This window comes from Grampus griseus (assembly GCF_964374135.1).
Source record: "Grampus griseus genome assembly, chromosome: 1".
Taxonomy (NCBI): domain Eukaryota; kingdom Metazoa; phylum Chordata; class Mammalia; order Artiodactyla; family Delphinidae; genus Grampus; species Grampus griseus.
Window position 1 is genome coordinate 130072918 of NC_139017.1, and position 12888 is coordinate 130085805.

The 12888-nt window shown below is 33.6% G+C and overlaps 1 protein-coding gene across 4 annotated transcripts in view; it reads left to right on the forward strand.

Annotated features, from left to right (window-relative positions):
• The window catches only part of DOCK7 (dedicator of cytokinesis 7), a 208485-nt gene that overhangs the window by 80815 nt on the left and 114782 nt on the right, over positions 1 to 12888 (forward strand). For all 4 annotated transcript variants that reach the window (XM_082679929.1, XM_082679930.1, XM_082679931.1 and 1 more), the window contains exons 15-16: positions 9449 to 9566; positions 12793 to 12863. In XM_082679929.1, the coding sequence (XP_082536055.1) occupies positions 9449 to 9566; positions 12793 to 12863 (189 nt within the window). The remainder of the gene's footprint in view (positions 1 to 9448; positions 9567 to 12792; positions 12864 to 12888) is intronic.

Sequence of the window (12888 nt, forward strand, 5' to 3'; positions counted from 1 at the left end):
ATATTCCTTATTATTTGTCATTGTAATTATTTGTTAGTATATCTTTTTGCTTCAGATAATCTATCTAAATCATATTTGTATATTTTCACAAAATCCCATACATTAAAATATATTTCATCCTTTTTCTCTGTTATAGTCTATGTCTCTATGTTCTAGCCTCCTCTTTTCCGTGTGCCCACTGTAAGACCAATAGATTATGTGGTTTTCTAAGGTCAACCAGAATTAAATATTGGGTTGACCAAAAGAAAGGTTTGTTCTTTTTTTTCCATAAGATGGCTCTAGTAGCGCGTAGTTGTCTTTAACTTCATTCAAAACAATTTTGTTAGATTGTATGTGATAGCTGTCATATCAGTGTGCATTTAAAAAAAGACTTACAAAATTGGTGAATTTTTGCATAGCCATTTTAATATTGAAGATGGAAGAAAAAGCAACATTTTGGCATATTATGCTTTATTATTTCAAGAAAGGTAAAAATGCAGCTGAAATGCATAAAAAGACTTGTGCAGTATATGGAGAAGGTGCTGTGACTGATCGAACATGTCAAAAGTAGTTTGCGAAGTTTTGTGCTGGAGATTTCTCACTGGACGATGCTGCACTGTCGGGTAGACCAGTTGAAGTTGGTAGCGATCAAATCGAGACATTATTGAGAACAATCAACCTTATACCACACAGGAGATAGCTGACATACTCAAAATATCCAAATCAAGCGTTGAAAATCATTTGCACTGGCTTGGTTATGTTCATCGCTTTGATGACATAAGTTAAGTGAAAAACAACCTTCTTGACTGTATTTCTGCATGTGCTTCTCTACTGAAATGTAATGGAAATGTTCCGTATTTAAAACATTGTGATGGGCAATGAAAAGTGGATACTGTACAATAATGTGGAATGGAAGAGATCATGGGACAAGCAAAATAAACCACTACCAACCACAGCAAAGGCTGGTCTTCATCCAAAGAAGGTGATGTTGTGTATATGGTGGGATTGGAAGGGAATCCTCTATTATGAGCTCCTTCCGGAAAACCAAACGATTAACTCCAGCAAGTACTGCTCCCAGTTAGACCAACTGAAAGCAGCACTCAACAAAAAGCATCCAGAATTAGTCAACAGAAAACGCATAATATTCCATCAGGATAACGCAAGACTGTATGTTTCTTTGATGACCAGGCAAAAACTGTTAAGCTTGGCTGGGGGGTTCTGATTCATCCACTGTATTCACCAGACATTGCACCTTTGGATTTCCATTTATTTTGGTCTTTACAGAATTCTCTTAATGGAAAAAATTTCAATCCCCTGGAAGACTGTAAAGGGCACCTGGAACAGTTCTTCACTCAAAAAGATAAAAAGTTGGGAAGATGGAATTATGAAGTTACCTAAAAATGGCAGAAGGTAGTGGAACAAAAGAGTGAATACATTGTTCAATAAAGTTCTTGGTGAAAATGAAGAATGTGTCTTTTATTTTTTTTTATGAACCAAAGGCACTTTTTGGCCAACCCAATACTTAAAATGTCAGAAACTATTTGCCCATTATAAGTTTTTCTAAAGTTTGTGTGCTTGGTAACAATATTCATGATCTAAATTTAACAAAACCAAAAAATTAATAGTATGATTAAAAATAATGTTCCCCTGTGCTTCTAACTTAGTGTTAAAAGGAAAAATACTAAATGTTTCAGTTAAATTATAAGTGATTATTTTTCTTGAGTGTTCATATTAAGAACTGTTTTTGAGAAAATAATAAATACTTTTAAAATGCCTTATCTTGACAAATTAATATAGTAAAATTGTTAAGAGTGTGGTCTTTGGAATCAGATTATGGTCTGGTCCAGAAGCCAGATCTAGCTATCCTGCCTTAGATAAGTTACTTAACCTTTCCACACCTCAGTCTCCTCTTCTGTAAGTTGGGTATTTTTTTTTGGTACATACTTAAGGAGAAGCAAAAGAAGTAATATGTGTAAAGTACTTAGAACAGTGTCTGGCAAATAGGAAGTACTCAAAATGTTAGTTATTATATCCATGAAATTACCTTTTAATTTGTGTGTGTGTATGTGTGTGTGATTAGCCCTATCTAAATGAAATTTTTCATAAATGCAATAGCTCTTTTTGCAAAGGGAAAAGTTTTAACATAATGAATTTCAGTTTATATGGTAAATTATCAAGCAAAACTTTACAAAATTTATCATTTCCAAATTTATTCTTAGAAATGCTTCTTCCTGGAGTAAAACAGAGACCCTTTCTTTTGGTGATTTAGGATTAAGGGCTTTTGGATAGAACAGTTGCAGTAGATGTAGTAAACCACAGTGGCTAAGAGTTTGATTCTGGAGAGAGACTGGATGAATTGGAATCCTGGCTGTGCTGTTCTTCAGCTCTGTGAAATTACTTAGCTTTTCTGACCTCTGTTTTCTTGTCTATCAAGTGAAGATAATATCTACTCTATAGAATTATATAAAGACAAAATATTTTAAAGCACTTAGAGCACTACCTAGTGTTTAGTAAACATTACACAGTATTATATATTAGTATTCTTTTGTAATTAAAAAGGCAATGCACTTATGTAATATTGCTGTAATATTTTATTGGTAAATATTATCTAGTCTTATGTTAAGATGACATAAATTGGGAAGTTTTGCTAGAGTCTGGGTTTTCTGAGTTTTGGTCTCTTGGACCTTGATAAGTACAAGGAATTATGTCTTTTGTTTAGCCTGTATATACTTTTTCTAAGTGTCCAATACAGAACCACATAAATATTTCTGTTTGTAAGAGAAATATAGAATGCAAGTAGATAAAAATATACTAATACTTCCACTAATGAAGAAGAAAAACAAAATATTTTTCCTTATTCTTCATTTTCATCTTACCTTTACCACTGGTACATGTTATGGAATTATAGAAGTGTATGTTGAACTAATGAAGAAATTTGAATTTCCTCCCTCTTTTTAAAAGAGATATGTTAGTGTTGTGATCATTGGTCCTGAAGGGCATATTTCGAAACTTCTAACTAAACTGTCTACTTTTCTGGCTTAAAACTATTGACCCTGATATTTCATCCATTTTCTAGTTGAGGGGGAATGGAGATGGGCCAGCTTCTTGTCTCTATTGTACTATAAGCTGTTCATTGGTAAGATCTATATCTGTTTTAAATTTATATCCTGTATAGCACTTTAGTACAATGCCTAACATGCTGGAGAAACCATACATTTTTATTGAATGAGTAAGATAATGATAAAGTCTTAACATGGGAGTTTTTCAAACACAAAATTTGCATATAATAGATACACCTTTTTGATATAGGAGGTTCTTTTCAGAGAAAGGAATTTGAAAAGTAGTCCCTTCCAGTGCGTGAAAGTAACTGGACACTAATACCAAAGAAAGGCTGTGTGAAGGAATTTCCTTCTATTTGGTTACTCTGCTGGAGTATTGACACTTTTTGCACAATTTATATATTTCCTCACATGTAACACAAAAAGATAGATTAGAGGCAGCGGTTGCATATTCTTGGTTTATAGTATATATTGTTTCTGGGTAGAAATATCTGGATAATTTTTTTTCTTACCATAGTTTGACATGTTAGTTAATATAATTAAAATGAATAATTTGCCTAATTATAAGCTGTGGAAGAGTGTCAACATGGGAAATGTAATGAAAGTAGTAATTTTGTAAATGATTTTTACATCTACCTTTTAATGCCCCCTGTCTGAGTACACATTGTTAAAGGCAGAATCTAATCTTTGCTTGAACTTGTGCCTGTATAAATAGAACTCTGATAAGATGTAACCAGTAAAAACTTAAAATTTTTATGCCAAAGAAAATAAGAAACTAAGCAAAATTAAGACCTAATTTAAGAATTCCTAGTTTCAAAGAACTAATATACAAAATTTCTTAGCTGCATAGAATTTTAGGACATTTGGGAGCTTTGTTTAAATTCCAAGCAAAGCAAAGTCCCTTATCCTCCCCCAGGTTGTGCAATCTTATGGAGATTTGAGTTCCAAATAAAACACAAGGCATTGGAGTCTGTTGAATATAGTATCACTAGTAATTTCTTCCTTTTAAACTGTGGTCATTTGTTTTTGAATTAATATATTCTGTAGAAAGATTCTAAAAGTAACTGAGAAAAGCATATTTATAAATAGAAATATTTATAGTAACTAAAGAATAATGCCAGAGTAATATCAATACGTTAGCTCCCTTTTCCTCTCTTTGTCCAGAACAGCACTGTCCAATGGAAATATAGTGTGAGCTATATGTGTAAAAAACTGAAAAGAAACAAGTGAAATTAATTTTAATAGTATGTTTTGTTTAATCCAAATCTAGTATGTATTTTATGGTCTCACTAGACCATATGGTCTCACTAGACCATATTATTGGACAGCAGAGGTCCAGAAGATGAGTGACTTTCGAAGGAATCATTTTGTTTATCTTAGCTTTTTTCTCATGTTCACTATTAATAAATGTTAATTTGTTATGTTGAAAGTATTTATCGTGGAAACTCAGATATTTGAAAAACCTATAAAAAATAAAAATCCTGACTCTTCCCTGTTAACATTTTGGGGTCTATCATACCAGTTCCCTTGGATGACTGCCTAAATGTAATTTTTTTTTTTAACACAAATGGGAGTGTGTTATATATAGCTTGTGTTATACATATAAATTGATTCAAGACCATAACATTTTAAAATTTATTTTCATATGAGTGCCTATACCATATCCTTTTAAATGGCTGCACAATCTTTTATTATATGGATGCACTTTAATTTAATCATCTGCCTGTCAATGATCATTTCAGTTGCTTGCAATTTTCTGATTACAAACAATATGCATAGAAAAGGTGTTTATGTTTGTGTATACATATTTTCATATGATAAGTTCATAGATGTTAACTTTCAAAGTAGATTTCTCTTGTCAGATTATCCTTTAAAAGAATTGTGCCAATTTATATCCCTACCAAGAGTATATGAGAGTTCCTCTTTTCCCATGAATTTTTACCAATGCTTTAAATTGACAAAGACAAAAAATATTGATAAACCTAGTAGGCACATATATCTAGTTTATTTTGCTGTCTGTCTTGCTCTCTTTGTGAATTACCTGAGAATTATCTGAGTCTCCCTCCCCCCATCAAACTCCCCACCCCTTTTTTGTTTGTCTCTTTCTGAATAATTTTAGGAATTATTCACATGTGATGGATACTAACTCTTTGTCATGTGTGTAGCAAACAGTGTTCTTCCAATTTGTCCTTTGTCTTCCACTTGTGTTTATGGTATCCCCTGCTCTGTAGAGGCTTTAAAATTTGTCTTTTATGATTTTTTGTGGCTCGTGCTCAGAAATGCCTTCGTCACCTATAAAATATGGTCTCTTTAAAGGTTTTCTAGTACTTTCATGGTTTTATTTTTATTATTTAAAACTTTGATTTAATCTGGAATTTGTTTTGAGGAAGTGGTGAAATATGAATTCAGCCTTAAAAAAGGTCAGTCAGCTATCTCAGCAACTCAACACTTTTCATTGATCTACCTTCTCTCTGCTGATTTAAAATTCCTCTGAAGGAGTATTATAAATGCACGGTAAAGACTTACTGGGTTTATGTGGAAATTTATTAGTGGAGTTAGCAGTCAAATGAAAAAGGGTCTAGGCTAAATGCATGCCTTTCACCTTCATAGACAAGTTGAATTTAAAATTGTATTGCTTATATTAGAAATCAAGCATAGCTTAATGTTCAGTTAATTCGCATTTCATATGAAAATTCAAACTCCAGAAGAGTTAAGTAACTAAAATATTATGTGAGTTCTGTACTATTCATTCATTCAATCAATCATTTATTCATATGAGGAACTATTCTAGGCACTGGAAATATAGCAGTTAACTAGATTCGTAAGGTCCTTGCCCTCATGGAATTTGGGCTTTATTTAAGGAGATACATAAACAAGAAATAATGTACAAACAAACAAGATAATTTAGGATTATCTTAAGCAGATTATTTAAGAGTTGTGAATGGGATAACAAAGTGATGTTACGTGGGGAGGTAAAGTGAGGCTTTCTAAGACTCGAAAGATGGGAAGGGGCCAGTTATGTCCATATCCACAAAGCTAAAACAGTAGTAATCCAAATGCGGAAATTGAGGGGTGGGGGAAGGCATGATGTGTTTTGCTTTTCTGTGTGTTTTGCATGTCTATCGTACTTGAAAATTTCTCACTGAAATTTATGGGCAGATTCTTTAGTTTCAAGTCCTCTTGTGGGCCCCAGTGACATTCTATGTTCATAGCATTTATCATACTGCAAGTATGCCTGTCTTATTCTCCCTCCAGACTGTGAGTTCTATGAAGTCAAGAACTTTGTCTTTTATCTCTATATTCTCAGTATCTAGTATACTGCATACTCAATAAATGTCACAATGAGGCATTATAAACATAATGAAGGCCGATCTGTTATCATGTGCTTTGGATCCTGTTCTCTCCCACCATTTCAGGAATCATTACATTCTTGTTCTAGTGTATGCAAACTCTGTCTCAACTAAATTCTTTTCATTAGGATTTAATCAAACTTAAACCTTTCCAATCTTAAAAAGCTTCCCAAATCCCTATGTTCTGTCTCCAACTCTTGCATTATCTTTCTCCCATTCTCAGCTACACTCTTCAGAATTTCACTTATTTCATTTTCTTACCTCCTACTTACTCTTTAAACCTACTTTTGTCTGTTTTCAGCCTGAGATTTCCAGTGACTTTGAAGTTGCTAAATTCAGTTGACATTTTTCATTTCTTACCTTATTTGGTCTGTGAATAGTATTTGACACTTAACTCATAATTCTGCTTGTAATTTCTTCCTTGGGCTTCCTTGCCACTGTACTTCCATGGTTTTCCTTCTGTTTCTTTGTGGGTGCCTTATCAGTCTTTGTAGGCTCATCCTCTTCTGGATGACCACATAATCTTCAAGTTCCTTAAGACTCCTTTGTTGGAATAATACACAATGAGAGTAATTAAGTGATATTTTAGTTCTCTCATAGTTGATGTCCTTGAGAATGGTTCTCAGCACAGGAAAAATGATATATAGGTGCAAGATAGAAAAGAATGAATAAAAACCTTGTATTCTTGAATTTGAATTTGGATTATCACTATGAACTCAGGATATATTTCATGTTAAAAGCATTTTCCCCTAACTCTTTCAACTTTAAAAGGCCTAGAAACAATGAATAACCCACAATGAGTGGCCTGGGAAAACATTACCCATTCAAAAACCCCAACTCCTTGGAGAAATGGCTGATTCCAGGTTTGGGAAGAAAGTGTACAAGAAGAGCCTGGAAGGTCTTCTCGTAACAGATAGTAAGAAGCCGTCAAAGACTATTATGACTGAATCAAAAGGAATCATGAGCCAGTTTGAATCGACCTTTTCACCTGTCAAAGATGGTACAATTTGAACACCAATAAAGATAATAACTGCAAAATATTGAAACCCGTTAATATGTTTGGTCCATGAGTTTATAAGTGATGCTGTAAAAAAAAAGACACAATTGATCCCTTTTAGAGGAATGTAATGTACCAACTGATTATTTTGAAAACTGGCAGCTAATGGAAAAGAATCAAGCATTTATTCTTGCCTCTCATATAATGGCTCACTGGCAAAGCAAATAGTAGATAAGGAAAAGTGCTCTCCATAGAGATATTCCAGCTGTTAAATAAAGAAGCAATGATAGAATATCACCTTTTGGCAATCCTTAATGAGTTAATGGATTTAGGCATTGGTCATCATTGTCTACTAATTGCACAAAAAATGAAACAACAACCAAACATTTTCCTCCTGATAGAAGGACACAGTACCATTTATGAAGTGATCTTGCCACCAAAATTTGACCAAGGTTCTAGATTCAACTCTCAATTCATAGAAAACACAGAGGAACATGTTAAATGTCACTACAGTGTGCAGTTAGTAAAATCCAGCCTCTGGAAAAATCTACACAAAAATATCAATAATTCTTCAACAAATGTATTGCAAAGGGAGTAGATGAAAAGACTTCTCCATGATCAACTAAGTACCTGTGTGTTCCTCCCATAGCTTCTGCATACTTCTCTCACAACACAGCATTGTTTTGAAATGGTCTTGTTTATAGGTATTTCTGTGCCATTAGATGTGTGATATATTTTACCTCTTTTTATCTTCTTGTTTTTAACTTTTGACATTTTAATAATAATGTGCCTTGGTGTGGGTCTCTTTGAGTTCATCTTATTTGGGACTCTCTGAATTTCCTGGATCTGGATGTCTGTTTCCTTCCTCAAATTAGAGAAGTTTTCAGCCATTATTTCTTCACAGTTTTCCATAAGTAGGTTAATGCCACTATACATCCTGCCCTGCAACCTTTTTTTCATCCAACATGCTGGGTATCTCTTTCTGCATTAATAAATACTGCTGCATATTGTCATTTTTTGGGACTCTGAAATGTATTCTTCTTATAATATATCTTAATTTAATTAATTAGTCCAGTACTGATGAACATGTTTCTTTATAATTATTTCCTAATATTAAAAAATGTCATGAATTTCTTTGAACACACCCATTTGTACGTATGTGCAGTTCTCTCCTTAGACTAGAGGTGGGTTTGTTGGGTCAAAGGGTATGTTCATTTAAAATTCCTATATTGCTCTACCACCTTCTAGAAAATTTAGACCTATTTTCATTGTCCTAGCAGTTGATGAGGAGGGTTTTATTATGCTTGAAGTCTTGTTCATCAGCTCTGAGCAAACACTAGTTTTCAGGTAAAGTAACTCTCAATTTTTTTTTCTTTTTTTTTTTTTAAGCCCTCTCTTTTGGTGCCTTTCCTTGAATTATTTCTCATCTTTGTGTTGGCAGCAGGGACTATTAAAGCTGTGTAAGATGCAACTGGACATGAAGTCGAATAATTGTAGAGTAGTATGTGATTTTCTCATAGTAACTACCTAATACTGTTATACATACCGTATTATCATATGTGTTTTTGAATAATAATGTAGAATATTATACCTCTTAAAACCTTGATCACATTTATACAAAAAGCCTGATTTCTAAATGTCATCCTATTTATATCTGCTTGGAGAAACTAAGATAATATTAGAACTGTCTTTTAACTTCTTAATAATGTTTCTGTTCATACTTGTTTATTTCCCAGTAGCCTCTTCTAGAGGAAAGAACATGCATTTTTAAGTCTGACTGAACTGTATTCTCATTTCGGCTTTGCCACTTATTTGATTGTATGTGAAAATCTCTTAACTTTTCTGGGCCTCAGTTCATCTGCAAAAGGGGGGTATATTTGATTGCTGTCTGTTTGAATGACTGCTCTAAGGATCAAATCAAACATTGTATGTGAAAATAGCATAGTGTCTAGCAAATGCTAATAATTCAATATTTGTTCATCTGTTTCTTTTGTGGTGTGTAGTAGTGATACATAGTGTTTTTAGATATGTATTCACTATCATGTATACTATTGCCTTCACAGAAACCTTCTCTACATATACCCTCAGAGTCTCAATTTTGCCAACCGTCAAGGTTCTGCCAGAAATATAACAGTTAAAGTCCAGTTTATGTATGGGGAGGATCCTAGCAATGCCATGCCGGTAAGAAATGTTCTTTACATTTTCTATTCTTCATATACGGTTCAAATAGACCTTTTTGGGGGCAGGGAAGGTAATCACTTGGTTGGCAGCTCTGAACTGGAAATGAATGTGATCTTGCAAACAAAATTTCTGACTTCATTACTTCCTGTACAGGTAGTAATGAGTTTATTTGAAGTCTTATTTATTGAGGACTTGGTATATGCTAGGCACTCCCAGAGATACAAAGATGAATAAGACATAATCTAGAGGATATTCAGAATACATAAAATTTTAAAATAATGAACTTCAGAAGAGGGCCAGATCAGAATCACCTAGGGTACTCTTAACAGAGCAGATACCTCTTCTCTACGCTTCCATCTGTGATGCTGATTCCCGGCCTTTAGAATGAAAGGCCAGGTAAGGGAGGTGGAAAGTGGTGGGTAGTATTATGGGGTTGTGGTATAGTTTGAAAATGCCCCCCAGGTGATTCTAATTTGCATGGTTCTTACCATCTTTGTTGAGAAACTCTGGCAGTAGTTCTTAACTTTGGCTGCATTTTACACTCACTTGGGGAGCTTTTAAAAATACCAATGCCCAGACAATCCCATTCCAATTACATTATAATCTCTGGGGTGGGATACCAGGCAGATATCAGTATTTTTAAATCTCCCCAAGGGATTACATTTTGCAGCCAATATTGATAACCAAGGTATGTGCTAATTATTAGAAGATTGGTAGTATAGGGTTTCAAAGGTATAGGTGTTCAGAGGAAGGAGAGAATGCCTCAAAGGTGGTTAAAATGTTCATAGCAGTGGATCTGTCTAGACTGTGGGGAAAGGAGAGCAATTCAAGTTGGAGAATGTCCTTCAACAGAGGTAGAGTGGTGAGTTGCCAGTGAGCCAGAGCAATGCAAGATAAGTCAGGAATAGTAGATTGAGGCTAGATTGGGGAGGTTCTTGACTGCCCACATTGTCATTTAGGATTTGTGGGACACTAGTAAATTCAGGTTCCATGAAAGTAGATTTTCAATTTATGGAGTAGGAGCACATCTATCACTGTAGATGTTCAACCTCTGAAAGAACCCTAGTGGAATGAAAATGCGCTAAGAACAGGTGCACTGTTTACAGAGTTTTATTTTAGCCTTCTATGGCAGTTATTTGAATCAAGTTCTTTTGATTTTCTACAATACTTACTAAGAAAACTATATATTTTCCTTTCCACTGTAGCCTCAGTTTCATCAACATTTATAGATCTTGATAGCAGCAAGCACAAATTATTCATCTTTGTATTCTTCTATGGCAGCTGTTCCAGATCCTTGCATGTAATACATGCTGAATAAATATTTGTTCAATAAATGTAGAATTTATTTTTGAGATTTGGAATGAGCATTTCATGCTTTTTACTAGCTCTTCATTTTTGCCGAAGGAATGAATGTACTAATCATAGTCAATGAAAAGATGCTGGATTGTGAAAATAGATGGCTCTGTTATCCTATATGTGAATGGCCATATGAATTTGAGCTTATGACAAATGTAGTATATGTAAAATAATTTGTTTTTATTTTTTTGCCTAACAAACTCTTCCTTGTCTTAGCATACATATAGCCTCCTCTACAGAGCCCCAGCTGCATCCAGCCATATGGGCAGTTATACCACTCCTTCATTTGGTGCTACCTTAGTGTCTTCTCACTTTTTTTATGGGCTGTTTCATTTTATGGTTATATGCTTGTTTCTTTATCTCAACCACTAGACTGTGAGCTCCTTGAGGGCAAGGACCATGTCTTACTCATATCTGTATCTTGCCTGTCATAGTGCTTGGCATAATTGATGCTCAGTCTATGTTGATGAATGATTAAAAATACATGTTAAATGGTCAAAGGAACACTTTTCACTTTATATCATTGCATGTTATCAAAATAAGTTACTTTTTGAAAAACAATAGCTTCTCAGAGGGAAAAAAAGGTACTGCATTCCTTTCTCTTGTGTATTATTAGTGATATGAAAATATAATGCTTTTATGTTTATGTGAGTGGCTGGTTTGAAATAATGTATAAACACAGACACATTATATTTGCTTATTTTTTTAAAAATGAAGACTGTCCAAATGAATCTTAAGATAATTTTTTGATCATACAATGTTGATATGATAAAATCATAAACTTCATAATTTTGGCACTGGAACAGCATTTTTATAAAAACATAGTAAGGTAGTCTTAGAAATTGATGAAATTAGACATATACAGGAGAGTCATAATTATTACACTTTTGCATACCCTTAAAATAAAAGGACCTGCTTGAAATGTTGCAAAAAGAAACACAGATATCTGTTATGTTCTTTTTATTTAAGGATGGTGCAACTTAACCCTTTTGTATAAGGAGTAAACTTTGAGTTGTTTTACCAGTTGTGTGATAGAAGTGTGATGACGTGTCCACATACCTATTCATGCATGTGTAGAGATGACTGGCCAGACTTAGAAGTTTAATCTATGACTAGATAACATTGTAAGCCTGTCACATAGTAATCATAGCTATGACCTTGACATCATTAAGCCATTTATGTAATCTGCTGCCCTAATTAACCATAGTATTGCTTGGTAGAATTTGAGAGGCAGATATACAAGACTGAATTATTTTACCTCTAAACCTTCTCCAAAGTATTGTAGTAGTAGTGTATTTTTTTTTAATGTGGTGGATTTGAAAAAAAACAAACACATAAGTAAGAATATAAGAATGGAGCTCCTCTTCCATTGTAGAGTAGCTTGCAGGGAGTACTGGAAGTTAAAGGGTACATAGCTTGACCTAAATTAGGGTATTTTAATATCATTTATAAATAATTTATATTTGACGTTCAGAATGACTCTTGTTTTAGTGGAGAATCTACCAATTTATATAGTAGATATATGCCACCATTCTAGGATCATATTTCTTATGTAAATTCCAAATAATGTGCTACATCTAGATTTTAAAATGAATTCTTTACCTTCTTTAAGAAAAAGGAAAGAAATGTACCTTATTGCCCAATAGATATAAATATAATGGATAGAAACTTTTTGAATGTTTGAATGTCAGATGGGTCTGTAGTTGAAAAGAAATTTACAGTTAAGCAATTGAACGTATAGGCACATTGTTCTTCATTGGGCTTATTTTGCCCATTGTTCTCAGTTATTAAATCAGACAAATTCTTACATAGATTTGAAACATCCAGCATTTATTACAACAAAGTTTCAACATGCTGTTATTTGTTACAGGTAATCTTTGGTAAATCTAGCTGTTCAGAATTTTCAAAGGAAGCCTATACAGCCGTAGTATATCATAACAGGTACTGAATTCAAATATTTCTTTCA